Source organism: Falco cherrug, chromosome 3 (genome assembly GCF_023634085.1).
Source record: "Falco cherrug isolate bFalChe1 chromosome 3, bFalChe1.pri, whole genome shotgun sequence".
In the NCBI taxonomy this organism is placed as follows: Eukaryota; Metazoa; Chordata; class Aves; order Falconiformes; family Falconidae; genus Falco; species Falco cherrug.
Window position 1 is genome coordinate 107,068,959 of NC_073699.1, and position 26,047 is coordinate 107,095,005.

At 46.1% G+C, this 26,047-nt stretch overlaps 1 protein-coding gene across 2 annotated transcripts in view; it reads left to right on the forward strand.

Moving 5' to 3' along the window:
• The window catches only part of MEGF6 (multiple EGF like domains 6), a 107,308-nt gene that overhangs the window by 24,077 nt on the left and 57,184 nt on the right, over nt 1–26,047 (forward strand). For both annotated transcript variants that reach the window (XM_055704785.1, XM_055704786.1), the window contains one exon: nt 25,493–25,615. In XM_055704785.1, the coding sequence (XP_055560760.1) occupies nt 25,493–25,615 (123 nt within the window). The remainder of the gene's footprint in view (nt 1–25,492; nt 25,616–26,047) is intronic.

The following is a 26,047-nucleotide window of genomic DNA, read 5'->3' on the forward strand; positions in this document are numbered from 1 at the left end:
CAGCAGGTTTTTTGGAGAGGGCACGTGGTGGCCATGAAAGATGCCAGCACGCTGAGAAGAGGAGTGGTTTATTTTCTTGGGGCACTGCTCCATAAGCCTCGCCCACTCCTGAAAACAAACCCCAAACCCATTGATGTAGATTCTGCAAATGATGGCACGTTTTCATCGCCTGCAGAGGAATGAAGTGTATAGATACAGTAAACCAGGGACAGCGTTCATTTTGCAACACAAGTTGCTTTGCAAGCATCTTCAGGAAGCTTTCCTAGCTTTCAGGCTTCATTTTAATCTTTGTTACCATCCCACTTTTAAACAGATATTGCTCCTGAATACTCAAAAAGACCAATGAAATTGCTGTATTAGCCCTAGCTTGAAGAAAATTAATCTTTTTTTTTTTCCCTGTTTCTTGGTGCTTTTCATTATTTATAGTATTTTCCAAAAGCCACGGTCCTTGCCACAGAGAACGTGCTGATTGAGCATATGGGAAGATTCTGGCAAGAAACTCATGCTTCCCTTCATCTTCTTTTATTATTGATTACTGTAAATAGTTTTTCTTAGTAAATACTTTTTTTGACAAATTTCTGGTGGAAACCTAATTGCCTGGATTCTCATTTTGTCTTTCACTGTTAAAAGTACTCTGGGTGGTTGACTTCTGTGCCCGTCAGTCAACATTTGTGCTGGATTTTAGTGATGGGATGGGAGGCTGGAGGCTGCTTCTGAGAAGGCAGCTTTGGGAAAAGACGCATAATGGTTAGTCAGTGAATCAATTTTTCCTCATCTGTCACCTATAAAAGAGGCTCTCCTGGTATTTGAGATGATGATGCCTTCTTGAGAAATTGTTCCCCCAAATGTAGCTGTGTAGCATTTGACTGGGGTAGATCTGGATGTGGTCCGGAGGGCTTCTGCTGAGGCTGTTTGATTAAAAACAACGTGAAAATAACCTAGAGTGAATGAAGTTGCTCCACAGCGGTATTCTGTGGTGTCATTTGTCTTCCAGAAATCTCTGTGTCTGATCTTAATGGTATCACTTTTTCTTTTCTGGAAAGAAATACAGACGTGTTTGTTTTAAAGGCAGGACATTCTCTGTCCTGGCCAGACTCTTATCATACCTTTCACCATGGGATATTTTTACTGGCCAGCCTGGAGCAACAGCAGTCCTGTGTTTACTCTGGCTGGAAAACCAGCGGTACCCAATCAGCCTGGCTTCCAGGGGTGAGATGCTGTCCTTCCTGGTCTCCTGAACTGCTGAAAGCGATAACATGTGAGCACCCTCCGTCTGTGTTAAATCATTGTGCTCCGAAGGCAGACCTCTCAGCAGGGATGAGTGAGCTCTTCCAGGAAGGTCTTGCAGTGCATCTTGTTTACCTGCCTGGGTTTCAATGCCTTTTCTGTTGCCTTTTGCATTTTTGATCCTGTAAAGTGCTGTCAGTGTAAAGATTTATCGTCTTTTTGATCCCTTGCAGCGTGGCATTGCGAACCTGCCGTAAGTGGGCCTTTGCTGGTGCAGCAAACGAGAGGAAGAGTTTGAGCTGAACGGTATTATAGTGGCTGCAGAGAGTGTTTCTGAACTGAGAAAGCAGCTGGGTTGTCCTGAACTCCTTCGTTATCTTCCGTGTCTGGTAGATGAAAGGGTTGTAAATGGAGTGTTGGAGGTTTGGTTTGGGCTGAGACTCTCTTTAGGAGTTCCCTTCTTTGAGCTGGGATGTAAATGACCTTTCTGTACAGGGCTCTTTGGTGGGAGGGAGGGGGTGCTGGTGAACCTGGGCTCTGCTCCAAGCCTGCCCTGCCTTCCCAGGGACCCTCAGACCACCCGATGCTTCAGGGCCCGGTTTTGGTGAGCTGGGTGTACCCGAGTGGGTGCCACGGAGCAGCTGCCCGCATGGCTCTGGCAGCGCCCAAGACCTCTGCATGCCGGGGGGTTGCGTGTTGGTGGCAGGGACCGTCCGGCTGCGGGACACGGAGCATAAAGGTTGTTGTTGTTTGCATCTTGTCCTGTAAATCAGCTGCCTGGCTTCAACGTTTGCTTACTGAAAACTTCACGGTGGAGTGGATCGTTTCAGCAACACTCAGGCTTTGGGGGCTCTTGTGTGGGAACTTCGCCGTGCCGTAGGGACGGGACCCTTCCTAATTAGCCCGGCTGCGTTTTGAAGGATCGGCCAGCCCAAATCTTCTTTAGCTTTGCACAAAGGAGAGGTCAACTGTAAGCAAGCAGGGCCCGTGATTAGTGTCTGCTTTTGCAAGGCCAGCTGAAATGGCTTTGTTGCTGCTTCAGGAGACCATTATTGTCTCTTTCTTTTATAGCGCTGCCCTCATTTACACAAGCGTTTGACATGCCCTCAGTGTTGTTTGATTGACTAATGACCCTATTTCTCCCGCTAATCTCTTCGAGCTGTTCAGTTGGAAGCCTTTGTGATGTGTTAGGGCAGGGGCTGTTTGGGCGGAGGGGTGGGAGAGAGGGGTTTGCTGCAGCCTTCGGGCTGGAGGGGATTTTCAAAGAGAAACAGGAGTGCCAAGCACTTGAAGGTGTTGAAATCAAAATGGGAAAGGTCTTTCTCATCCTTGGAAGCAAAGGAAAGCACCTTGTAGACTCTTCTTGGATGCAGGAGCCAGATGCTTCTTTCCGAGGTGGAAAGACACCAGCAGCGAGTGTGCACGTGCGATAATCCTTGCTTGGACTTGGGTGACTTCCCTGGGCCAAAGGCACCCTGGTGCCGATTTCAGAATGACTGTAGCAAGATATTGTGTTCGATGTTTCGTGGGTTTACAGTTCACGAGGCCAATTTAAAATCCGTTTACGGGATTAAATAGCAGCAATTGTTCTTCAGCTGTCAGTTTATTGGAGAGAATCCACTGTTAATAATACCAGGGCTAAATTAAGCAGAGCACTTCTCCAACAGCCAAGAAGTCCGAGTACTTTTATTTATAAACAGCCTCCTGATTCAAAAGTTTAGCCTTCTGCTGGGGAGGGGAGAAGAGCCTGAGCCCAGAGATTTCACGGCATTGCCGTGCAGCTCTGCCTGCTGAGATTTTCTCTCTTTCTGGCTCAGGGAGGCAGTGGAACAAGGGCAGCTTGTGCAGAGCTCTGCTTCGTCCGGTGCTATCTGCTTGTCCATCAGCCAAATGTTAGGTATTTAATAGCTGGCAAACAGGTAGCGCTGAGCTCTTTGAAAAAGTTAGTGAGAGGAAACAAGCCAAGGCTATGTAGGGGCTCATTCAGTTAAAAAAAAAATAATCTTTTGTGAAGTGAGTTTTGAAGAAAAGAGAAAATGTTCTGAAGCTGGGGGAGCGGCTGGGGTTGTACCTGCAAAACAAGTTTCCTCAGACATCCATCTGCGAGGCAGTCTGGGCTCCAGCATCCCTCACCAAGACGCCCCATGTTCATTGCGAGCTTCCTGGCACGAGCTCGATTTTACAAATCTGGATGTAAATGCAGGGCAATTACTCTGTGAATAACTTCATAGTTCATATGATTTGAGTTTCTAAAGGTTAACTGGAGTACAGCAAACAGCCTTTTGGATGTACGCTCTCATGCTTAAAGTTGTCCAGCTTTGTCCAGCTTCACCGATGAGTGATGCAGCATATGCACAGGCAAAAATGTTACTGACACATTTGTTTAAAGGAACATGATAGTGGGTGAAAAAGAGACCAAAATCTTAAGGGCTTTAGTGAATTCGAAATATGGCTTTCTATGTTCTCTTCAAGCTTTCGTTGGGTTGAAGTCAAGAATTAAGGATTCCATTATCATTTAAAAGAGATTATTCTATTGGGTGAAAGAAAATAAACGGCTCAAGTCTTTTAGATGAATTGTAGCCCTCTGCCTGGATTTTGGCAAATAAACGGGAGAGGAATCCTACCGCTGACATTACACTGGTTTGAAACGTTCATGTAGATCTTTGCTGCTTCTTGCATTAAGATCTGTCAGAGGTAAGAAAAGCTTGGAAGGAAACTGCTTGTTGTGCCACCTGGAGAAGGCCAAATCTACACTTTGTTTTGAGGGACTGGTACCTTGGGCCAAGTCATGTGAAGCACTGGATGCCATCTTCAAAGCGGTGCATGCTTTCCCTTTAGTGAGGATTGAAACTCCTTAATTATTGCAGTGCCAGCACCATGGCAAAATGTCAGGCCCCGCTCTAATCTCCCTGCAAGGATTTCCATGAATGTTCGCAGCCAGCTGTGACCAATTAAAAAGGGGGAATTGCATTTGCGAAACCTCAGCGACTTGCAAAGTTGAGCTAAGCGTCTGAAGAGCATTACATTTTTGAGAGCCATGTAGTCTACCCTAAGTATGTACTTCTCATAAACCATATGTTGAAAGTCAGACTGTAAGCACAGAGGTGAGTCAAGGGATATTTATGTAGGAGAACAGATTGTTTTCCAAGCAATGAAAAATATTGCAGTCTAACAATGGACTGCTGGGATCCCATTGTGTAATTGCTAATAAGAATGATACGTGGTTGCCAAGTAGACTGAATTAATGCTGAATCCTTGGACCGTTAACTGGAGAGGACACGACCATCGCCCAGGTCAGGTAGCCAAGGGCCATCCCAAGCTTTCACTGGCTCACCCAGTTGGCTGCTTTCTGGAAATGAGAGAAGATGATGATAAACCATAGCCCGGTTCAGTCTGTGCAGAAGAACAGTTTCTGGAGGCACATCTGAGCCGTGCCTCGTGTCCCCAGCTGCGGACCCTAGCAGCTCTGCCTTTTGCCAGTTTACGTTACAGAAGAGAAATGATACAGGGTGGCTTAACTCTCGGGACCTGTGATCTTCCATTGCTTTCCGGGGGTCTTGTGCAAACTGGCAGTGTGGGGTTCTGTGCTGGCTGTGGGCACAAGGGAAACACGTGCCAGCCAAAGCAGGGGGTTTAGTGAGTGAAATGAGGAGTGAAGGCCAAAGTAAAAAAGATAAGTATTGCTGTAAACCTTCCTGGAATTTTTAGGATTAGTTTATGCTTAAATACATAGTATGGTCTGTAATAAATCGTCAGTATGTTATGCTTTCAATTTCTGGGTTTGGAAAGGTTGGAGAAAACGTTGTTATTCATTATGCGCTGCCTTCTCCAAAGCATCTTTTTAAAGCAGTGTTCTCTAGCAGGTGATAACATCTTTCAATCAGCTTCTGAAACTTCTTATCTCCACCTCAGCCACAGCTTTCCCTTTAATTTTTGCTTCCCTTGTTCTGTTTCAGTCTATTTCATCTCCTTTGCTGTATGGTCTCATTTGTGTATGTCCTTTGTATTACACAAATGACACAGTGTCATTTGTGTAATACCTCAAGAAACAAAGATATGTTGAGATTCCAGTCATTACAAATACTTTTTTTTTTTTCCTTTTTTTTTTTTTTTTTTCCCGGGAAGATGCTTGGAGGATTCCTGCTCCAGAGGTTTAATTAATGAGAGGTATGTGAGAAAGGGAGGACACTTTCTGTATCTACTTGATCCAAATTCAAATGCTTGTGCATTCCTGTTGTGCAATGCAGTTTCTTCACTTGGGCTGAAGCTTGCCATTCCGTGCAGCCTTAACCCAAACCAAGCTGCTTGATAGCAGAGGAGGAGGAAAATCTCCCTCCGACAACGCCCTCAAACAAATCAAGGGTGGCACCAGCCAGCAAAGGAGTTTGTTATAGTCACTTTTTACTGCTAGGTATGTTGTAAAATTCAGATGAAAAATGGTATCTCTGCAAATAGGATTCCTCTTTCTCCAGAGACTGCGGCACCAGGTTCAAAGCAGCAGCTCAGGGAGTTTGTGCCTCTGCAGCTCTTTTATCCTCAGGTTTCCCATGTGCTTAGCTTGAGTTGGCTGGTTACAGCTATGTCAGGGTTCTAAATTCATCCTGTAGCACATATGTATGTGTGTGTATATGAACGGTAGGATAGCATGGTACAGAAATGGTTTGTAGTATTTTAATACCACCTATAGCTAGTATTCAAGAATATGCATTGCATTTTAATGGTTCCCTCGTGGGAAACATGGAAATGGTTTGCAGTGGAGTGAGTATTTACCTGACTGGGGAGTCTTAATCTTTCTAGCCATATATAAGCACGCAGACCCTTCGGTGCTTGTGTATGGCTAGTGCCCCACATGCCCTAGGCAGCCAAGCCCAGACCCTGCTCCCCCCGGAGTCAGTGCTGTCCCGGCCCGCCAGGTGTGAGCTGCGTGCGGTGCTCGTGCTGGTGGTGATGGTGTTGGTGCTGACGTGGCAGGGAAGTGTTGGGATCACGCTGTGCCAGGGCTGTGTCACTGGTTCCCAGCTCTGAGGCTGGTCCCCCTGCCCGGGAGCAGGGCAGGAGTGCTAGCTGCTGGAAGCAGGCGCACAGCAAGCGTTCGGTGGTGGCAGCAGCGGCTCTAGACGGAAAGGAGGATCCAGGCAGCCTGTGCTATTCTGGGGTGAGATTTCCCAGTCCCAGAGTAGTTGGTTTCCTCCCAGACACGCTTAATTTTATGGGACTTCAGTTTCTTGTGGTTCAGCTTGCACACACAGACACATGTGCTCTATATAGCTGTGCAGACGGTTTTCCTTTGCATGATGCAGTGTTTGTGGGGCCTCTGTAAGCTCTTTACATTCCCGTTGGCTAGAGGGACACCTGTTAGACCCTCAGTCTCTCTAAGCCAGCCAGAAAACTGTTTTGAAGGCCAACAGGTGTTTCTAGTTTGCCGTATGTGAATGCATATTAACTGGTTTTCTTCCCGCCTCCCCAAGCAAATAAAACCACAGTTGAATCTGGAAATCCTCCACTCAACACCAGACCAGCAGGCAGCTCTGCACGGGGGTGCCAAAAAGTCCAAACGAGCTCCCTTCTCCACGGCGGGCTGTCTAGCACACTCACGGACTAGACGCCAGGGCTGCTGGCCTTTAGCTGCTCTCTTAAGTAACGCATTTGTGTTTTACTTTCCATTTATTCTGGAACATTAGTTGAAAAGCCTGGCACGCTGCAGCTTTTAGGACCCTGTCATCGCAGTTGGGTTTTGTCTCGCGTATAGCTCGTTGGGCAGGCCGGTCCCGCTCCGTTCGCACACAGGCAGTGGCCATCAGCAGTTTTGCAGCAGAAGCTGGTTTTGATGTTTTTCACCTTAAGTGCATCTGCCTTTCTGGGATGCTTTCGGTCCAGGCTTCTGAAAGAGGTCTTTTTGAGGTGGACTGTGCTGTGGACAGCTATGCCAATACAAATGAACAGTGAGAACAAAGAAGTAGGATAGCCTGTGTTTGCAGATTAAAATAGAGTTCTTTCTCTTTAGAGATTTAAGTGGCTTGCTTAAAGACCGGATAGATCATTACCAGAGTTCCAAACCAGCTCTTGGCTCTTTCAGCCAGGAGCTGTTTCAAATCACTGATAATGGAAGTCAGTTATGCTGATTCATGGTCCTAATCTGATTGTCAGAGATCAAAGGGCCAAAACAATGCAGTCCTGTGTAATAAATGCAAGCGATCGGTAGGATGCTGAGTTGCTTGCGCTGGTTTAACGGTACGGTGTGCAGCGCATAAAGGGGACGGGTGGGTCTTAAGCTGTTAAAGAGAATCCAGGGGATATTGTGCCTTTCCTCAGCATACCATTGTTTTTTGCAAGGCATATTGGATTTCAGTGCAGCAGATGCGGAGATAATGGATGCCAGATGTATGTCATTAGAGGATGCCTCTTTTTACCAGCTGCAAATTGTCCATCACTTCCTCTGCTGAGCATTTTCATCACGAGAAGCTTGAATTCCCACAATTTACTGATATCTCAGATGCTATCAGGCTTCTCTTTCCCTGATACGTAATGGGCTTGTGCAGTCCCAAGGCAACCACATGTGCAAAAGTCAAATAATGTGTTTTGATTTGTATTTGTTCAGGAGCTCAGTTATGATTTGCCTTGATAAACTTGCCTGGAAAATTATATTCTACATTTAACTTGTAAAATGAATCCCTAGAAAACTCCAAGGGTTTAAGTGAAAGAGTGCCAGAGATGTTTTTGTACTTATGTGGGAATAAGACATGGCTTTTCACTTTACGGTCTCTAGTGTAACAGGATACGCTCTTTAAAAATGCACATTTTTAAACTGAAGAAATGGTTAAAAGGAGAACAGTAAGCCGTGCAGACAGTATGAATACAGAATGCATCATGGCATATTTAGGGAGAAATCTGTTATGAAAATATTTGTACTTTACACAGGTTTTTAATCAGAAGGAATCTGAGGTTTATGTGAAATTTCATATGTGTTGGTTGATACATCTCCGTAGTAGGCTTATTTATTCTGTGAATATACCATTTTCTAAGTCTTTTGAAGTCCATTCCTTCCTGCATGTATAGCCCAGGCAGAAAATCAAGAAAATTATTTTCTTGAAATGGTTTGTTAGGTAATTTTTCTTTTTTTTTCTTTTTTCCCCAAACCTAGAAAAAAGCTTCATTGTTAGGAAAACAATGCCGCTAACTTCCCTTCCCGAACACTGGTGCTACTGTTAACACCTTTCTCCTTGGAACTTCCTTTAGGGCTGTGTCTGGCTCAGGAGGAGGAAGGTGAGAGCTCAGCGCTGTGCAGGCGCTGCTGGAAGCTGTCTGGATAGCTGCATGGTGCTTCCATGGCCAAGTTGCAGGAGATAAGGGAAAAAAGGACTCTGGTCTCTTAAAAGTGCTTGGAGATGTTTGCCCCACCATTTTCCATTCTGCAGTACTGAAACTTTCCGTAGCTGGAAATGCAGCACCTTTCTTGTGCAGCGTATTGGCTTTGACCTTTTTTAATGTAACAGCAGAGAGCAGTCATATTTGAAATGCATAGCAGAAACAGATGTAGCAAATTATTTTTGGGAAATAGCAGATCAGGTAATTTTTCTGGTTTAAAATGATTTAGGCATTATCCCCCTCCATTGTGGTCTGGGAAACTGCCCTGAATTGCACAGCAAAATGCTCGCTCCTAGCAAAGAAATACATTATTTCCGCCTTCTTTTTCCCCAGTTGCTCAGGATCTCACCTCATTAATAGTGAAGATTTTGGAATGTCAAATATTTGGAGTATCTGGGTATCAGAGCTATACAATAGATCTCTGTGGCAGGCGGTCACTGAATGCCGTCTTTCTGCATGGAGGTGTTTGCTTTGCCTCTAATTCTGACCGCCTGCCCAGTGCTGTGGCTGTCCCTGTTGAGCAAACATCTTTGAACTTAAACAACTGCTCCTTCAGGAAGGTGGATTTCAAGTTTAGAACATTACATTTGTGCTTTTTTTTAAAAAAAAAACTTGTGAATTTAACAAGAAGCAAGTAGCAATGACCCTTTCATTAGAGACAAAAGGAAGTGTGTATAAATGTCTTTTGTGGCTTGGCAGTAAACTTGCTGAGGACAACATAAAACATGCTCATTAAATGTTCTTTAAACAGTATTGCTTTTTGTTTTCAGAAGCAATGTGATGTTTCATCCCGCCATTAATTGCCTAATACCAATTATGGCATAAACAAGCCATTTGCTATTGTAACTTTTTTCCAATTTATTTTTCAAGGTTCTTACTCTTGACACCTATTATGCATCTGGGAACATGAAGGGCTTTTGTAGTGAAATATAAATAATGAGATCAGTGATCAATAGTTTTACATAGACCATCCTGTACTATAAATGTTACTGCAGCTCTTGAGAACCGTACAAAAAGCTTCCTCCCCTTGGGTGCTTTGCTGTGTTGAGCTTAATTATACAGAGACAAAGAGACTAGAAGAAGATTATTTTTTCCCCAGGGACTTTCCAGTTCTTCAGAGTAAGACATGTACTGCCCTTTGTGCGCTGGTAGCTGAGTGAGCAAGCCTCAGAAAAGAGGTGCTCTTTACGTTAGTGTTGCATACAATCAAAATTCTGCAAAGTGCCAGGACAGACTGGACGAAGAAGGACTCTTGTAGCTGAACATTCAGGTTATAACCCTGCTGCCTGTGATCATAATCTTTATGGTATTTCGGCACTTCTGAGGCTGTTCCAGCCAAAAAAAGGAAGTTTGCTGGAAGGAGCAGCTGATAGTCAATGCTTCAGAGCTTTGAAAGATGCTTGGTTTAGAATTCCGTTTGAACAAAGAGAGTGGATCCTGTAGCTAAGGATAATATCTTCTTACTTATCTGAATAAGAATTCAGATGGGTAAGTTTAAGCCTGACTGGTGAAATAGCTGAATGTCAAACTGATTCTTCCTCTCATTTCTTACTTTGGTAGCAGAGCCTTCTCCTCTGACGTGCTTGCTCCTGAAAATACATTGTCAAGTCTTACCTCTCCAGCTGCACAGTCTTTGCCAGGTCATCATCAGTGTCCACTCAATCACTTTCATCAAAGCTTTTGGCTTTAAAAAAGGCCATAAGTCATATTTGGAAATCTCACTGTAATTGACATTGTCTTCTGTCAGCTGCTTAGGTGGTCCTGTCTGGCAAGGTCAGCAGCTGGAGGAGCTGCATGTCAGGACCCTGGGAGACTGTATCGGTTATTACGGTCAGCTGTTCAGAGGAGCTGTCAAATCACCAATTTTGGACCATTTGGGGCTAGCCCAGAAGCATTAGTTAATTGGTTGAAGAAGGGATATGCAGCAGGTAAGCTCTTCTTGGATGTCTCTGCATTCTGTTTATGATTTAATTTATATTATTTATATTTGTGTACAATAACATCTTAAAGGTAGCTAGCAAACACATTTTTAGGATGACGCTGTGTGAGAGCTGCTGGTTCTGGTTTGTTTGAAAGCAAAAATCAGGAGGTTTATGTTGTTTGCATTGTTTAGGGATAGGAACAGATTTATGGCTGTTATACCAGACTATATCCTCCTCCTCCTGGGGAAAGACCAAATCCAATAACCAAGAAGTTAGAACAAAACCTCGGGATTTTACAGGCATCTGTTCAGATTCTTCTCTTTTGAATGCTCTGGTGACTTTGGGCATGGTATGTTTGTAATGACACTGAGAGCTTTGCTAAATTGCAAGTGCACCTAGTTCACAGGAAATATTTTTCTTGAAAACCACTTGACTACACTCCTGCAACACTGCTGTAAACAAAGGCAGCTGTATTTCACTGCTGTCTACATTACAATGGAATTGCCATTTTATAGATCAGGAATAATTATGTTAAAGTCAATGCTTTGTTCCTTTTTTAAATGAGAGAAGAAGAGAACTTTGATTTCTTTATCCTGGTTAGTCCCCTGCTTAACTGCAAATGTCTGGGAGAAGCAAGTGTTGATGCCGATTTCAGGTTCCAGGAGAGTGAGGTCCACTGATGAGCAGCCTCCTGCACCATGCACGGAGCAGCTAATAAAACCACTAACAAACTCAGATGTGTTAAGCATCACAGCTAGGAGGGCTCGTGAAGTAGGTATGTCTTTTGATGTTTTAGGTGGAGAAATCAGAATGGCAGGTTACGTGACTTGGCGGTGGGAAGGCAAGGCAGTGAGTCTGGGATGTATCTGGAGCCCAGATCTCCTGCCTCCCAGTGCACGTGCGCCTGGCGCTCAGACCAATTCACTCATCTTCAGTCCCTATCTGAACTCTTTGCAGCTTAGCCTGTTGCAACAGCATTTCTTTTGAACCCTCCAACTCCATTTTGATAATGTTTCCTTGATTCTCTGTGGATTGCATTGGCTTTGGATCAGGACGATGTAACCCGGGAGAACAAAGCTCCGTGCTTTTGCTGCCTCATCTCATCAGGTGCGGAGCTGGAAGCCTGGTCCAGCCTGGCCGCTTTGCTGCAAGAGCAGGAGGCGTAACTGGGCTCTGTTCAGGGGTGATGTGCCGTGGGGACATGTGGCTAAAGATCACCAGCTACCTGGTGAATGCAGAGCATCACCCTGGCACGGACTTCTCTGCAAGAAGCAATTAATAACAGGACAAAAGTGCCGCTGACATTCACACCTTCATACACTCAGCCTTGGCAAACACATCCGTGATCTCATGGAGCTGAGGTCACTTCAAAGATGTGGAAACTGTGAAGGAAGTCTCTTCAAGCTCCTCCGTAAGAGGAATACAGGTTCTTTCCCAGGAGAGCCATCTTGCTGTCTTTCCATGAAATGCAGTTTTGGCCATAGAGTGGGAAAAAAAAATCATCAAACACCAGCCCATTTGTTGAGCTCCCGAAGGGAAGCCTTGGAAAGCCTGCCAAGTGCAGTATATTTTTATATTGCATCCATTATATAATGTGTCAAGAAAGAATTCTCTCCACTATGGAGAGATGTTTATAGTCCGTAAGGTTTTATGGCAGAAGTTGAGAGTCTAAGGTTACTCTCGCTGAGGCTCGCCAGACTGTTGCCTCTGACTTCAGTGGGAGCAGGTCTGTAGAGTGCGGGGGTAACCTTTGTAAAGAAATAGCCTGGCTGAATGCTGTTGCCCGTCCCACCTCTCCATCTCCTGAGGACCCTCGGGAAGATAAAGTGGAAACGTGCCAAAACTGGAAATGGATTGGGCATGGCAGTAGAGAGCGAGGAGCTTAGTGGAAACCAGTGACACAGTACAGGAGCAGACAGAAAGAGGAGAGTATCTCTGGTGGTGTGGGCTGAAGTCTGGCTGAGGCTTGCGATGGGCAAGGAGCTAAGGAAATCAGGAATCATACAACATTGACAGGAATAAATGTGTGTGTTCTGAGTGGAGTGAGAACAATCGATGAAAATCATTGTCTCGCCCCTTAATGGAAGCCTCATGGAAGATACCCAGCACACCTAGTTATGTGTATGGAAATACTTTCAGATCCGTGAAGCTGTTATCTCTTGCAGATGTTCCTCCCTCCAGAACATTTGCACAGCCTAAAGAAGTAACTGGCACTGATCTGGCAGGTATTCGCACACATTCCAGCAGGGACAGACCGATCCCAGCAAGCCGTTTGCTTCTGCATTTCGATGCAGGTGAAGAGATTGCAGGCATGATTTTGAGTCTCCATTAGGTCAGGGAGACTCTGGGAAGTCCCTGGTCACAGTTTCATGGGAAAGATGGTTGTGTTGTCTTGGAGGAAGCCATGCAGCTGGGAAAGGTGATGAGCAGAAATGCACCTCTTGTCACGCGTTTACCCAAACTGAACCACTGACATGGTTGAACTTCATTTTCCTTACCTTTAAAAAAAGAAATACCTTAAAGAGTAGACAAAATCCTTTGGAACTCTTCATGGCATAGCCCATCATGTCCAGGGGTCGAATTAAAAAAGACCTGCAAAGTTTACAGTCAACGTACATCAACTCACTGTCTTCTGCAACTTGATAAAAATTCATAATGGAAGTTCATAAAAATTTAAAGCCCTCATTGTGATATTGATTAAATGTAATTTGGCCATCTAACATATTTATATTTGTGAGAAGTTTAACGGGAGCCAAAAATGATAATGCAATCCCTCTGGAAAGGTTGGCTTTTACTAAACAGGAGATGTAAGATTGCACATCCACCGTTGGTACATGTGGGAATGATCCTGCTGCGGTGAAATGAACCTGTGGCCTCTAGGCCGTCTCCCCTGGAGCTCTCCAAACCTCTGCTTACAGCAGACAGTGCATGTATATACATATGTATGCATCTTTATATGCATACTGTTGCATTTCCTACATCAACATGCCCTAACAAGCATCGCAGAGATGACTCGCACGCTGCCCTTGGCATCATAGCAGGTACAGCCTTGTGCTCTGTGCTTTATGACGCAAAGATTATGATTAAAAAAAAAATTAGAAAAGCCCAGATACATCAAAAGTGTTTGAAAAATGATGCATAAGCGACTAACAAAATTAAGATGATGTCAGTTTGGACAGAGAATTACGGAAGAAATTATGGGTGAACAAAAAAGCCTGTGAAAAGCAATGAACATTGCACGGCGTAAGTTTTATCTGAGCACTGCAGGAAGCTACAGAGTTGTGAAAGATAATCTGCTCCCTGCAGACCGCGGCAGATCGCATCAGGCATGTTCTCTTGAAAAGCTGTGCTCTGTTGTTTCTTTTTTTTAAAAAAAAAAAAAGAAAAAAAAAAAGAGAGATTTCCTGGAGGTGCTGCCTGTCATGGCTGTTTTATTATGTCTTTGTTATTGTAGATCAGGAGGAGACAGGCTGAGGTTGTCTGAGCATTTAATATAATCCGTGGAAAGACATTGAGTTTATAGATGGTTAGATGGGTAAAGATGTGAATCTGAAAGACAGGAAAATATATAATCCATCCTTACAGTTTCTCCTTTTTACAAATCTGGTTATAACCTTGTATTTTGCAGCTTGTCTTTTCCACCTTCAATACCCTTCTGCACCTGAAGCACTTCTGCCCAAAGCAGGGGCTCCGTCGCTTTCTGCAGCAAGAACTGAGCAGTGAGGGGAGAGTCCCATGCCTTGGGTTCCTTGTCCTGGGGCCAAACTCTTCCCTCGGTTACACCCTTGTGTTCTCCAGGGCTGCAACCCCAATGCACGCTTTCCCTGGGCGGCAGTAGCCCGGTGGACCTCCTGCCTACACCATGGGAAAAAGCCGTTTTTACATAATTGGTTGCCAAAGCCCAGGGTGTGCTGAGCTGTAGGAAAGGGAAACAAAACCAAAATGAGAAAAACAACAAAGAAAGAAACAAAGAAACAAAAAATCCCCACCAAGCATGGCTGTTATGTTTAATTTCTGCTTTGCTGACAAACTTTTTGAACAAGTTTACTGAAGAAGCAGCAAAGCTGTAACACCAATGTGCTCGTGCCGCAGGCTCATCGGTTTGGCAGATTTTCAGAGAAACAATTGCAAATACCGTCTTTCAACCCACGTTCAGGCAGGCAGAAGTGTCTGTAGGACCCATGCAGTTCTGTTATTTCTGTGCATAACTGCTTAGATAAGGCATATTCTCTTATTTCCTTTCGATTATCAGGAGTGCTCGTCACTGGGACGATGTTCCGTGAGGTTGGATGGACGGGTTGTTATAAGGGCTGTAAACCAGGGTAGCTCAGATTCTCAGGACATCACCCAGCTCCTTTCCCAGTGCCGCTGTTTTAATGAAGATACGCTACAGCAACTTGATTTTTAGAAAAGAACTACCCGAAGTTTCATCTTTGCGTGAGTGCATCCCGTTCAGCGGCCCTTTCCAAACTGCTGCGTCTGTTAAATTTCCTTCGGCCAGAGGGAGGGGATAGAGCCTCTGTGCTGCTCACCCATCCCGGGAGCTGGGGCTCCTTCCAGCGCCTGCCTCACCCTCGGACTGTGGTGAGAACTTGTCCCATTGAAGAGCTGCAGGGTTACCCCTTTGGAGTTAAATAAAAAATATTTTATCCCCATTTTAACCACTTTTAATCTATATAAACTCTAGAAGTTTTTGGGTTTTTTTGGTCAAACATAACACAGCAACTTTTTTTAATTTTTTTTGTCTTCTTAAAGGTCACTTCCCTACAAAAGAAAGGAAAAAAAATCATGCTTTTTCAAAGCTTATGGAGGTTTTTTTTTTGGGAAAAATCATTACAGATAGAACTTATATTATGTGTATGTAATAGTGTATGTGTAAGTGCAGATTCTGTTGGAAAAACAGATTTCACAGGTTTTGTTTTCTTCAGGAGACTCCCTTCTAAGAAATTAATCTGGCTTTTTTTTCATTTGGTCTTTGCTGGCTTGCCAGTTCCATGCTGTGAGTTCTGGGGACCTGAACCATCCACCTTTGGTAGGTATTTAAGAAACTGAAGTGTCCTGTCCGGGCATGGATGCTGCCCTACCAGCAGTATATGCCCCAAACCTTCCAGTCTTGTAAGTACTAGATGTGAAGGGTCAGTCTTACACTCGTCTGACCTGGAGTTTGCTGGAGTTCTGTGTGCGGCCAGCTTGGGCTGGCTCGCAATTGTCCGTGCTAAAGAGGAAAAAGGCAGGTCTCGGGATCTGAAATGCTCAGGAAATGGAAATTCTCCCTTAGCAATAATAAATAATGAAGCAGTTAAAAATTATTTTAGGAAAAAAAGGAAAAAGTTGATGATGGGAAAAAGCAACCACACTGTTTCTCACTAGACAGCAGCAGACAGCAGTCCAAGCATCACCGCGCTTTTCACCCTGATGGTCGTTGTCCCAGGTGTCGTCGCAGAGGTGTTGAGTCAGGCAGATGGTTTCTGAAACCAGGAATCAAAATCATTCTTCTACTGACCTAGCCAGCGCAGTAACATCAGTAGGAACACTTGGTCTCGGACACCCATTCCATGTTTCTGAAGCCAAGACTGGCACTGGATCTCTCCTGTAGCCAGAGAGACCACGCTGGCACAAGGCCCCAGGCAGCAAGACCAATCTCCGGACCATCACAGAGCAGAAACATCCAGCAACCACTTACACAGCATCCAGACAGATGATTTTCTCTATAGGCATCAGGTCAGTATCGCTGACAGGTATTTGGGACTGAGCCAGCTGAGGATATGAGCTTTGCATTTTCCAGATAAGTAATTCTATTTTCCTGGGGATGCTGGTTCACCAGTGGGGAACGGGGAGGCCATACAGCTGTCTCGCTTGGAGTGCACAGCTGATCTCCGAAATATCTGCCCCTATATTTATAATAAAGGCTGTGTTTAAATGAAGAGAGAGAGGAGAGAGCTGCCAATAATGAGCTGTTGGTGTGCAAGTGGCTGTGAGGTTAGGGAGCTGCTGCGATATCTGCCAGGGATGTCTTGGCTGAGTGATGGGAGGAGAGTCACTGCAGCCACCTTTAGAGGATGTGCAAAAGGAAGAGTCCCAGCAGCAAGAGGGTTTTCCCTGAATACTGGGAATGAATCCAGTCTGCTTGCTCTATCCAAGGTGAGGAAATGGGCTGCTGAAAGCAGAAGGAACAAGAATGAAGACAGCAGTATTTGAGGTTCTGCTTCTCGCTTGCTCCCTCTCGGGCAGAGCCGCAGCATCCTGGCTGTCGGCAGAGCACCAGCAGCATCTGGGTCCCTCTCACGGCTTGTGGGAAAAACCCCGGCAGCACGAGAGCCTCCTTGGACACCGGCATGAGGTAAGATGAACGTAAAGGATTGGAGAGAGCAAAGAGAGTCAAAACCACCTGCACAGTGGAAGCTTTTGGCTCCACAGAACAGTCACAGTAAGAACCGCAGAGGAATCAGTCTGCTCGTGGCTGGGAAATCTGCAACTTCCCTGCGCTCGGAGGGGAAAGGGCCCTTGTGAGGGGGAGCCGAGCCTGGTGCTGCAGCTTGTGACCTGCAGCCCCGCGTGATGTTCCCACCCACGCTCTCCTGGCTGGCAGCCTGACACACACAGCCTCACCTTTGAGACACATCCCAGTGAGATCGTCCCTCCCGGAGTCCTGCTTCACACCCTCTTTCCACAGCCTACATGGTGATCATTGTTTTCTGATTTGGAGAGGGAATTTGGTGCCAGCAAGGTCCCTGTTCACAGTCTGAATCCTGCAGTTGTGCTTTCAGCAGACGCTGGCACTCCTTTTGCCAGGCTGGCGTGGGCTGCGGTGAGAGATGCTCTCCCTGCCCCCGGCTCCTGGAAGCGGTGGTGATGCTCTCCAGGCTTGGACCATGCCCTGGGCTGCCCCGCTGCAGCCAGCCCCTCAGCGCGTGTGTGGGGGTGGTGGTGGTGGGGTTCTGGAGACCTGTCTGCTGACACCCGTGGGTAACTGCTCATTCATAATCCACCGGCACATTGCTACTGCAGCACTTTCCAGGGCTGCCATCCTCAGCCAGGAAGAGATGGCAGTGGAACACGAGAAAACCTCCTGCCAGCTCCTCTCACCTTCCTGCTGGCTGATTTTACTCAATTAAGGGAAATTAAGCCATGTAAAATCTTAACCTGGTGGGATGGGGAAGAGGTTGGCACATTGGCACCGAAATTTGGACCCTGGTCCTCCTTTCTAGGGAATTGCAAGTTATGCAGATAGCTGAGATGATTTTGTGGTCTGCAGTGCGCTTACCTTTTATGAGTCGTCAGGATAACGTACAAAGACATTCCTTTTTCTAGCGAGGGTCACGTTCTCTGCCCTGAATCCCCAAAACTCGGCTGATGTGTGTGCTTGCGAGCTGGGAGATGACTCTGTGGCTTCATGGTGTGTTTTCTGGGTGTGCTGGAAAAGGGGCAGCCATTGTTCAAGGGAAAGCCAGATGCTGGAAACTGGGGCCTCTTGGCATTTAAACTTCCTTCAGGCCTTTTTACAAGATGTTGTAAAGTTGCTTGACAATAGGCTGTGAATATTAATGGTCTCTTAGCCCAAAGGCAGATTGGAAGGGGGGGGGGGGGTTTGTTATCAGTTTAAGTGGATGGTTTCTTTCATGTGGGAGTGTGTAACCTCCATAAATAAAATACCAGATGTGCTTGAATTCTGCTTTCCTTAAAATGACTTGAGGATTCTCATACAGGGTAGGAATACCTACTGTTACCAGTATTTCGTTTCAATCCTTTCCTAGCAAAAGGTATCAAAGTGGGTTTGTGAATGCTGGAGCATAGCAGCCAGGTCAATGCAGAATGAGTACCACCACTGCGGCGCTCAGCCATGGTCCTGAGGCTCTGAACTCTTCAGATCAAGCCAGGTTTACCTGCAATTCCAAATCCCATCGCAATAATGCAGATCCTCCAAGACGTTTAGTTTCTCAAGAGATGTGGTTCACGTTTTGATTTGGAGGGCTCTCGGTCTGGCTGGAGCCCTGGCCCGTGCTGGGAGAGGGCTGGGCAGGGACGGGGACAGGGATGCAGCTCCTGGCAGGCACCAAATTGGGATGGAGCAAAGGAGATGGCAGGACCTCAGCTGGACCCGTGAGCAAGCATCTGAGCCCAGTGCTAATGCCACAGCCCTCCTGATGGCCAGCCCAAAACCCACCCCAGCTTTTGGTCTGTCTGTCTGTCCGGGCTTTGCATAAGAACATACATTGATGCGTTTAAAAGGACTATTCTGGGCCAGCAGAGAGAAATGCCAGGAGGATAATACAGGTAAGCAGACTGTACAGTGCCATGCAGAAGGAAAGGCACAATGCAAAGACAGTCAGTCACTGCCCTTCCTGATACTGGGAGGGACTTGGACTCAGCTGGAAACTGGGAATATATTTGGAACAAACCTTGCACAGGTGCAAGGCTAAAGTAGCAGTATGAAATTCTTCCAAAGCGGATGAATTCAGTCTTATGAGAAACGTGGTCATTGGTTGGGTGCGACTGAACTTCTATAAAAAGCCTTAAGTATTCCTCTGCAAAGCTGCTTAAAATTATGGATATTTAAAAAAAAAAAATTAACTAAAATGATGTATTTCTTTTCATATTGCAGCCCTGCCACTTCAGATGTCGAGGTTGCTTTCAATCTTTGAAGGCTAGGCTGTGTCTGGGAAGGATTAAATAATTCAGGGGTGATTCTATCATAGGAACCTTGTGGTTGTTTCTGGCTAGCTTGGGCACTGCATAGGTAGGTAGACAATTGCTAAAGATAATGAGCATGAATATAAACTACTGCAATGCTGTAAAACCTGTAGTGATCACTGCCTAGAGGGAGCACAGAGCTAGAAAAGTGAGGTGATATCTAAAGTCTAAATTTTATTGTGTTGGAGCATCTTTCCTCTAATTAACCTTTGATTCCTGCCTACCTTTAATTTAGTGGGGATGTGAATTATCTGAAGATTGGTGTTTTTAAATGAGCACAGATTATTTGGAGAAACTTGTTATGTGCTTGAATGTTCAGTACAGTATTTTCTTATCTGTTCCTAACTCTCTTAAAAAATAAAAAGGAAATGTATGTATTTTACAAACAGATTAGTTGAAACCAATTTTTAACAGAAATCTTGTATAGAGTTTCACAATTGATTTACATTTACACGGCACTTCAATAATGTATGAATAAAACTAAGGATAGAAAGAAGCCTTTCTTGGGGAACAGGTTTCCAGGAGCTCCTTGACATCCACTGCCCATGACCTTAGAAATCAAGTATAGGTGGAGCCTGTGGGTGTGATTCGAGGCGACCCATACTTGGTTTCAAGGGTCTGCAGGGAATCTACAGAGAGGAGCAAGCACGTTGCAGTGCATGCTCTGGCTGCTGTGTTACCGCCACGAAAATACGAGTGCAGGAAATGCCAGCCCATCGTTGCTGAGGTTCACATGGGCTCAGTAGTATTGGATACTGGCTTTATTTTTTTTCATTTTGAAAAACCATCCAATGCAGGTGAAAAGTTGAGTTTCCCAGGTGATAGGAACAACAGGAGTAATCTGGACACAGAAACCGCATCAAAATAACCTGAAGGGTCTCGTGCAGTCCTGCCTCCATTCACCCCTCCCCTCCAGCTGAGCTTTTGAGAAAGCTGCAGCAGACTTACATCCATGACCCCAAACATTTACAGGTGATTGTGTACCTGCAAGCACTTTTCTGAGCACCAACGAGGCTGTTTGCAGTCGTTTCGTTCCTTGCTATTGAGCCACATGCAATGTTGCACTCTTTTCTACCCCAGGCTTGTCTTGTAAAAAAACATGCAATGTTCAAGTCTGAGTGAGGATCATGGTCTCTCAGGTTGGATTTGAATGATGGAGTTTGGACAGGGCTAAGACTTTTGCCAGAATTGCATGCTTTGGCTGGATTCCCTACGAGAAGCATGGAGGTTCCACGAGTTTTGCCTGGCTTCAGTGGGAAATGGTAACTTGTCCCTTCTTGTGCTCAAAGCCAGCCCTGGTTTCCGTGAAAGTATTTCAGACATTTCAGTGAACTTGAACTGAGTTTTATGTTTGTCAGGAAATATTAGTCCAAGAAAGCTCTAGGCAGGATTAATATTGTAGCAAAAGAAGCTGGACGCAAGGCAGTGATTTCAGGAACACACGGTCCGTGGGCCAGGTTTAGGTCTTGGCTGGTGGCCTGTGGCACCAAAGGCACCGTCCCTTGGGGGCAAGGAGAAGAGTGTCTGTAATTGTGGGTGGCATATGGCATGCATGCCGAAATGCTTCAGTGTAAGCCAAGCACGCTGAGCGAGGGAGCGCCTGCAGCCATCACACCTTTCTAGAATACTGATGGGTTGTTTCAAAGGTGCACAATAACCTCCAGGGAATAATACAGGCTCTTGCCTTCCGAGGGCCCGCGAGGACTGATTCCAGCCCAGCTGCTCTGAGTTAGCTCGCAGCTTCGGGAGGGTCAGGTTTGATTTAGGGACCAAGCTTTACCGCTCTCTGCTCGTGACACCTGGCTGGTGGTGACAGCTGATTCATGGCTGCCTGGCAGAGGCAAAATAAATCTCGTACTTTTGTGCTGGGGGGTTGCTGGCAATTTCGAGGTATCCTTTGTTCAAAGATCTTCTAATTCAGGATGGCCAAACAGCCCTAAATTGATGATAGCGAAATAGTTAACCTCGGCCTCCCCGCTTTTTGAAACAAGGATGGGCCGTAGTATCTCCGAGCTGCTTTTCTGCGGTCGCTGGCAATTAGTGCCCTGGGAGTGCGATGGCACTTTCACTGGCTGAGGTGCCGGCGGTGGCAGGGGACAGGAGCCTGCTCTGGCATTCAGGCGATTCAGGTTTAGGAGGAGCCGTGGAGACAAGCACTGAGCCTCCCCGTCCCTGTCCTGGTCAGTGCAGGGACTTCCCTCTGTTGACAGCTTTCATGCTTTGCTTGACTGCCCCGAGAGCACTGCTGGGACTCCCTCCTTTCGAAAGTTGGGATGCCTCGCTGGGTGCAGTGGCACAAAATCAAACTGGGGTCAGCTCTGAGCTGGAGCAGCTCCTGGGCAGGACATGGGGGGTCGGGATCAAGGCGTATGGGTTAGACAGGCCGTGGTGGTGCCGGAGCATGGGGTGAGTCAGGGCATGAGGAACACTCATCCTTTTATTTATGAATCATATGTTTCAGTCACGGAGGAAGGAAGTTTCACAAAGCTTTGATAAATACAAGCTCTATGAAACCGAAAAAAGTGTTTGCAGAGTCTGACCACAATGCTTATTTTTACAAAACGTGGAGGCAAGAATAACTCTTGCTCTCACTGCATCTTCTGGGGAAACTTCTGGCTCACGGGGAAGCTGCAGAGATTGCATCCATTTAAAAGATTAAAGGGAACTTTATATAAAAGCTGCTGTTAAAAAATTATAATAACAAAACCCCCTTCAAATATGCTAGACTTCAGTTGTACCCAGCACAGACACAGCATATGAAACCCTTCAAGCTCATTGACTAACTCCTCTCCGTCAGAGTTTACGCAACCTGACAGCAAAGCCTTTTGAAAAGCCAGTGGCTGATTTGTGACCATCTCACAAGAGGCTTATTAAACCAGGAAACATGATGAGGATGAGCAGGGCCAAGACAGACAAATTCTGGATTATAAGCTTCTCCCTGAACGCTCCTAGCAGGCTACTTGCATTGTGGAAGGACCTTCAAACCGATAAGCCTTTCTTCCTCCTCCCCCCTTGCCTGACTCCGCATGACAGATGTTTCGGTGCCCTTTTAACTTCTAAATCATCAGGTTTTCAAATTCTTAAGCCTTCTCCAAGTTTTATAAAATCCCCCAGGGTCGCATTTCCTAATTCCCCCTCTGCTCTCCATAACAAGTCAGTGAGTATTTCTTTGAAATACTGCACTGCCCGGTCAATGCGTCGAACCACTGGTACTGTTTGTGTAAGTAAAACCCATGTGATAATGGCTATAGGAACAATGCACAAAGCAGGAACAAGAATTTGCTCTTGTAGTGGTGAGCATCACTCACAGCACTTGGATTCACTTTTCTTATAGCACGTAAACCAGGGTCTGTCTTGTCACCAGTTAGCGTCACTGCCAGAGCTGGCGTCTGTCTGGAAACCGTTCACGGTGGGACAACATGTATAAGGTTTGCCAGGTCTTTGGGGAGAACAGGAAAGGAGGAAAAGCTTTAACTGATGAACCGTTCGTTCCCAGAACTGGTTTATAAAACTCTTCCCCTTACAGTTGTGACAGTAACACACCTTTCTTCAACAGACACTGCAATAGGCAGTTACAGCACATGAAAATCTAATTACAATTTATGGTGTTGCTGAATTCATCTTTGTAACACCTGTAGCATGAAAATCCATTGTCAGAGAGAAGGCAGGGGAACTGCTGGGTAGCCCTGCTCACCACTCAGTAACCTGTCTTACACAAAGCCTTTGGAACAAGCCATGGGTCTCTGAACACTGGCAGGTTGCTGCAATGAGAGGATTAAGCAAGTATAAACCCTTGGGGATTTTGTTAAGCTCTAGCAGGTTTTAGGATTTCTGAAAGGTAAAACAAAACTTGCACGGTCTGGTGTTTCAGAAGTAGTTAGGGAACTCCGAGCCCAGACAGGACTGAATTAGAAGAGGCTGAGGGAATTAAACGCTGCGTCTCTTTGATCACATCAGCCTTGTTTTGATCCCTGTCTTTCCCTGCCTCTGTTCTTGGCTGGTAATACGTTTCATTCTTTACGACTTGACAGGTTTGTGCACTACCCGCAGACACCTTTTATTATTGGTATCGCAGGAGCGACCGAGGGCCTGTTTTATCCTGAATAAAGAGCATCACTGCAAGGGATGCCTCTGCAAAGAGCTTTCCTGCAGGTGGGGGAGGTGCTGCCGGCAGAGTGCGGTGGGTGCCTGGGGCACGGTGGCAGCTCTGCTTGTCCCCATCCCTGTTCCCATCCTCGTCCCCATCACCACTGGCAGTCACACCTGCAGCGAGCGCTGCGCTGCGCTACTTCACGGTCCCTATTTGCAGACCACTAAAGCATAACACAATAGCTCACCTCAATATCATTTTTTTTTCCTTTCCATGGGACGTGCTAATAACACGTGCAGAGGTCCACAGCGGTCCAGCTGCCTGCAGGCCACCTCTTTGTGGCATCCTGAAGCAGAGCCAGGCTGGCTGCCCTTCGAGGAGTGCTCCCTCTCGGTGTGGGCCTGTCCTAGCCTTGTTCCCTGGGGCTTGTCGAAGGATCCCGTCTGCCTCTGGCCACAAAGGCAGCAGAGCTGGAGTCGGGCTCAGAGCGAAGAGCAGATGGGAGTGGGGCTGGCTGCTGACAGACAGCAAGCTCTGCCGGCTCTGGGTGAGCAAAAGAAAACCAAGATTTATCTGCAGTAGCAGAGGGAAATGTACAGAGTATAGTATGGCTGCAGCACAGGGTTTTGGCAAAGCTACAGCTCATTATTCTTCCATCCAGACCAAATGCCTTAAAACAGTATTTGTCTCCATATTTCTACTTTCTTTTAAGAAGGAAATGCTTCTTTAAAGAGAGAAAAAAAAAAAGTGGCTTCTTAAGTGCAAATACATTTTTAGAGTGCCTCGCTTAGTGCCAAATGTCAAAAATTTGCCAACAGCTGATAAATCTTTTTGAAACCTCCCCATATATTTCACATGTTGAACTGAAACTTAGCGTTTCTTAATCTGGGCTCGATTTTGATCTGTAACTGAAAATATTACACCAGCCTAACATCGATGTGGCGCAAGGTTGCCTCCTTCCCACCTCGCTGCCGGTCTCCGTTCCCCGCCGTTCCATAGGCAGATGTTCCCGAGGCTGTGGCAGGAGCGATGCTCATAGCTGAGCCTTTGGTATTTCTCCCAGGGACCAAGGATGCAGGCTGTGTGCTGGAGCAGGGATGGGCAGTCAGGCAGAGCTCCCTGGCTGGCTCCCGCTCCCACACCTTCCTGAAGAGCCTGGGCAGCTGGTGCGGGTAGGCTGTCGCCAGCGGGCTTCGGGTATTCCAGCCTCTTCACCCAGGGTGATGTAACCGGTTGATGCGCTGTATGTTGGGAACCTTGGCAACTTACACTATTTTTATTTTTTTTACTAATTAAAGTAGCTGTCATGTTTTGACGAGGTGTGAAAATGCTTGAATGGGAAGCATCTCCAGTGCTTATTAATAGCTCCCCAATGGACTCTGGGGGGGATGCTGCCTTGGAGTTAGAGGGGCAGTACAGGGTTCAGTTCCTTTGGGTCCCCAGTTGTTAAATCCCTGGGAACTGAACGGAGGAGCAGAGGGAGCCTGTGTTTAGGTAACAAGGAAAATAAGGGTGGGGGGAGGGTGATGCCTCTGTTTTTACCTGGTAATGAGTCATTCACTCTATTTAAAAGGTAATTTGAGAAAGGTGCTCCCCATTACTTAAGGGTCTGGCCCACCCCAGGCTGAAGGGAAGAGAAATATCTGGTTTTGGTAAGGTAATGTGATTTATTCTGGGCTTGAGTTACAAAAAATAGTAGAAAATGTGTACTACATGGATATTTTGGTTTTGTCGACCTTTTAGTTTAGTCTTCTCTGGATTAATACTATTCAGGCAACTTGGCATGGGTTTCTTTGAAGACATTTTCGTGGGAAGCTATGATAGTTCCACCACTCTGATTTAAGACAAGAAGATAAAACTTCTATACCAACAGATTTTTAATGTGAAAAAAATTTGTTTGCTTATTTTCATGAGCAAGATGGCTATTACAGAGTGTAGCATCACTTTGTGATAACAGATATATTCTCATGCATATGAGTGCCAGTGTTCATCCAGGATGGGATTATTTTGGATAGTGCCATCTTGAGCATTTGAGCATCTAACGAGGGGGATCATTTTGTACTGGTTAATGTTCTTGTTGGCGGTGAAAAGTTAGGAGACTAAGCCGCAATAAGAGCGGTTGGGTTTGCTGTCGTGCGGTACCCCGAAGTCAGTCCGGCGGCAGCAGCTCACCTGTGCTCCCCCTTCTCTCTTGCAGACGTGAACGAGTGCGAGACGGGCAACGGGGGCTGCGAGTTCCAGTGCTGCAACACCATCGGGAGCTTCTACTGCAAGTGCGCGGCGGGGCTGCGGCTGGAGCAGGACGGGAAGGCATGCGCAGGTAGGGGTGCGCGGCCGCCTGGTACGACCCCAGCCCCAGCAGCGAGGGGCTGCGGGGGGATCGGCACTGGAGCCATGGGCGGCAGGGTGGCTGTCAGAGGAGAGGCTTTTGGGGAAACCTTCTCATACAGTGCACGCTTCTGATGTTGTTTAGCCACCCAAGGTGCTCTCTGTCTGCTGAAGGTTTAGAGGTGCAAGTAACGGGCATAGAAGGAAAGCCTGACCTGATAGAAGTGATGTTTTCAGGGTGACATCTTGGTCCTGTTCAAGTCGATGGCATGTATTGTATTGCCTCTAAAGAGGTGAGATTTCTCCTTCGGCATCTATACTGTCACACTGTTCCCTGCCTTCCCCTTCACATCTCCTGCTTTCAAACCAAAGCCAAAGAGAAGACACAGCTTTGTGTTTGCAAAATGGAAATACTGGATGGGAT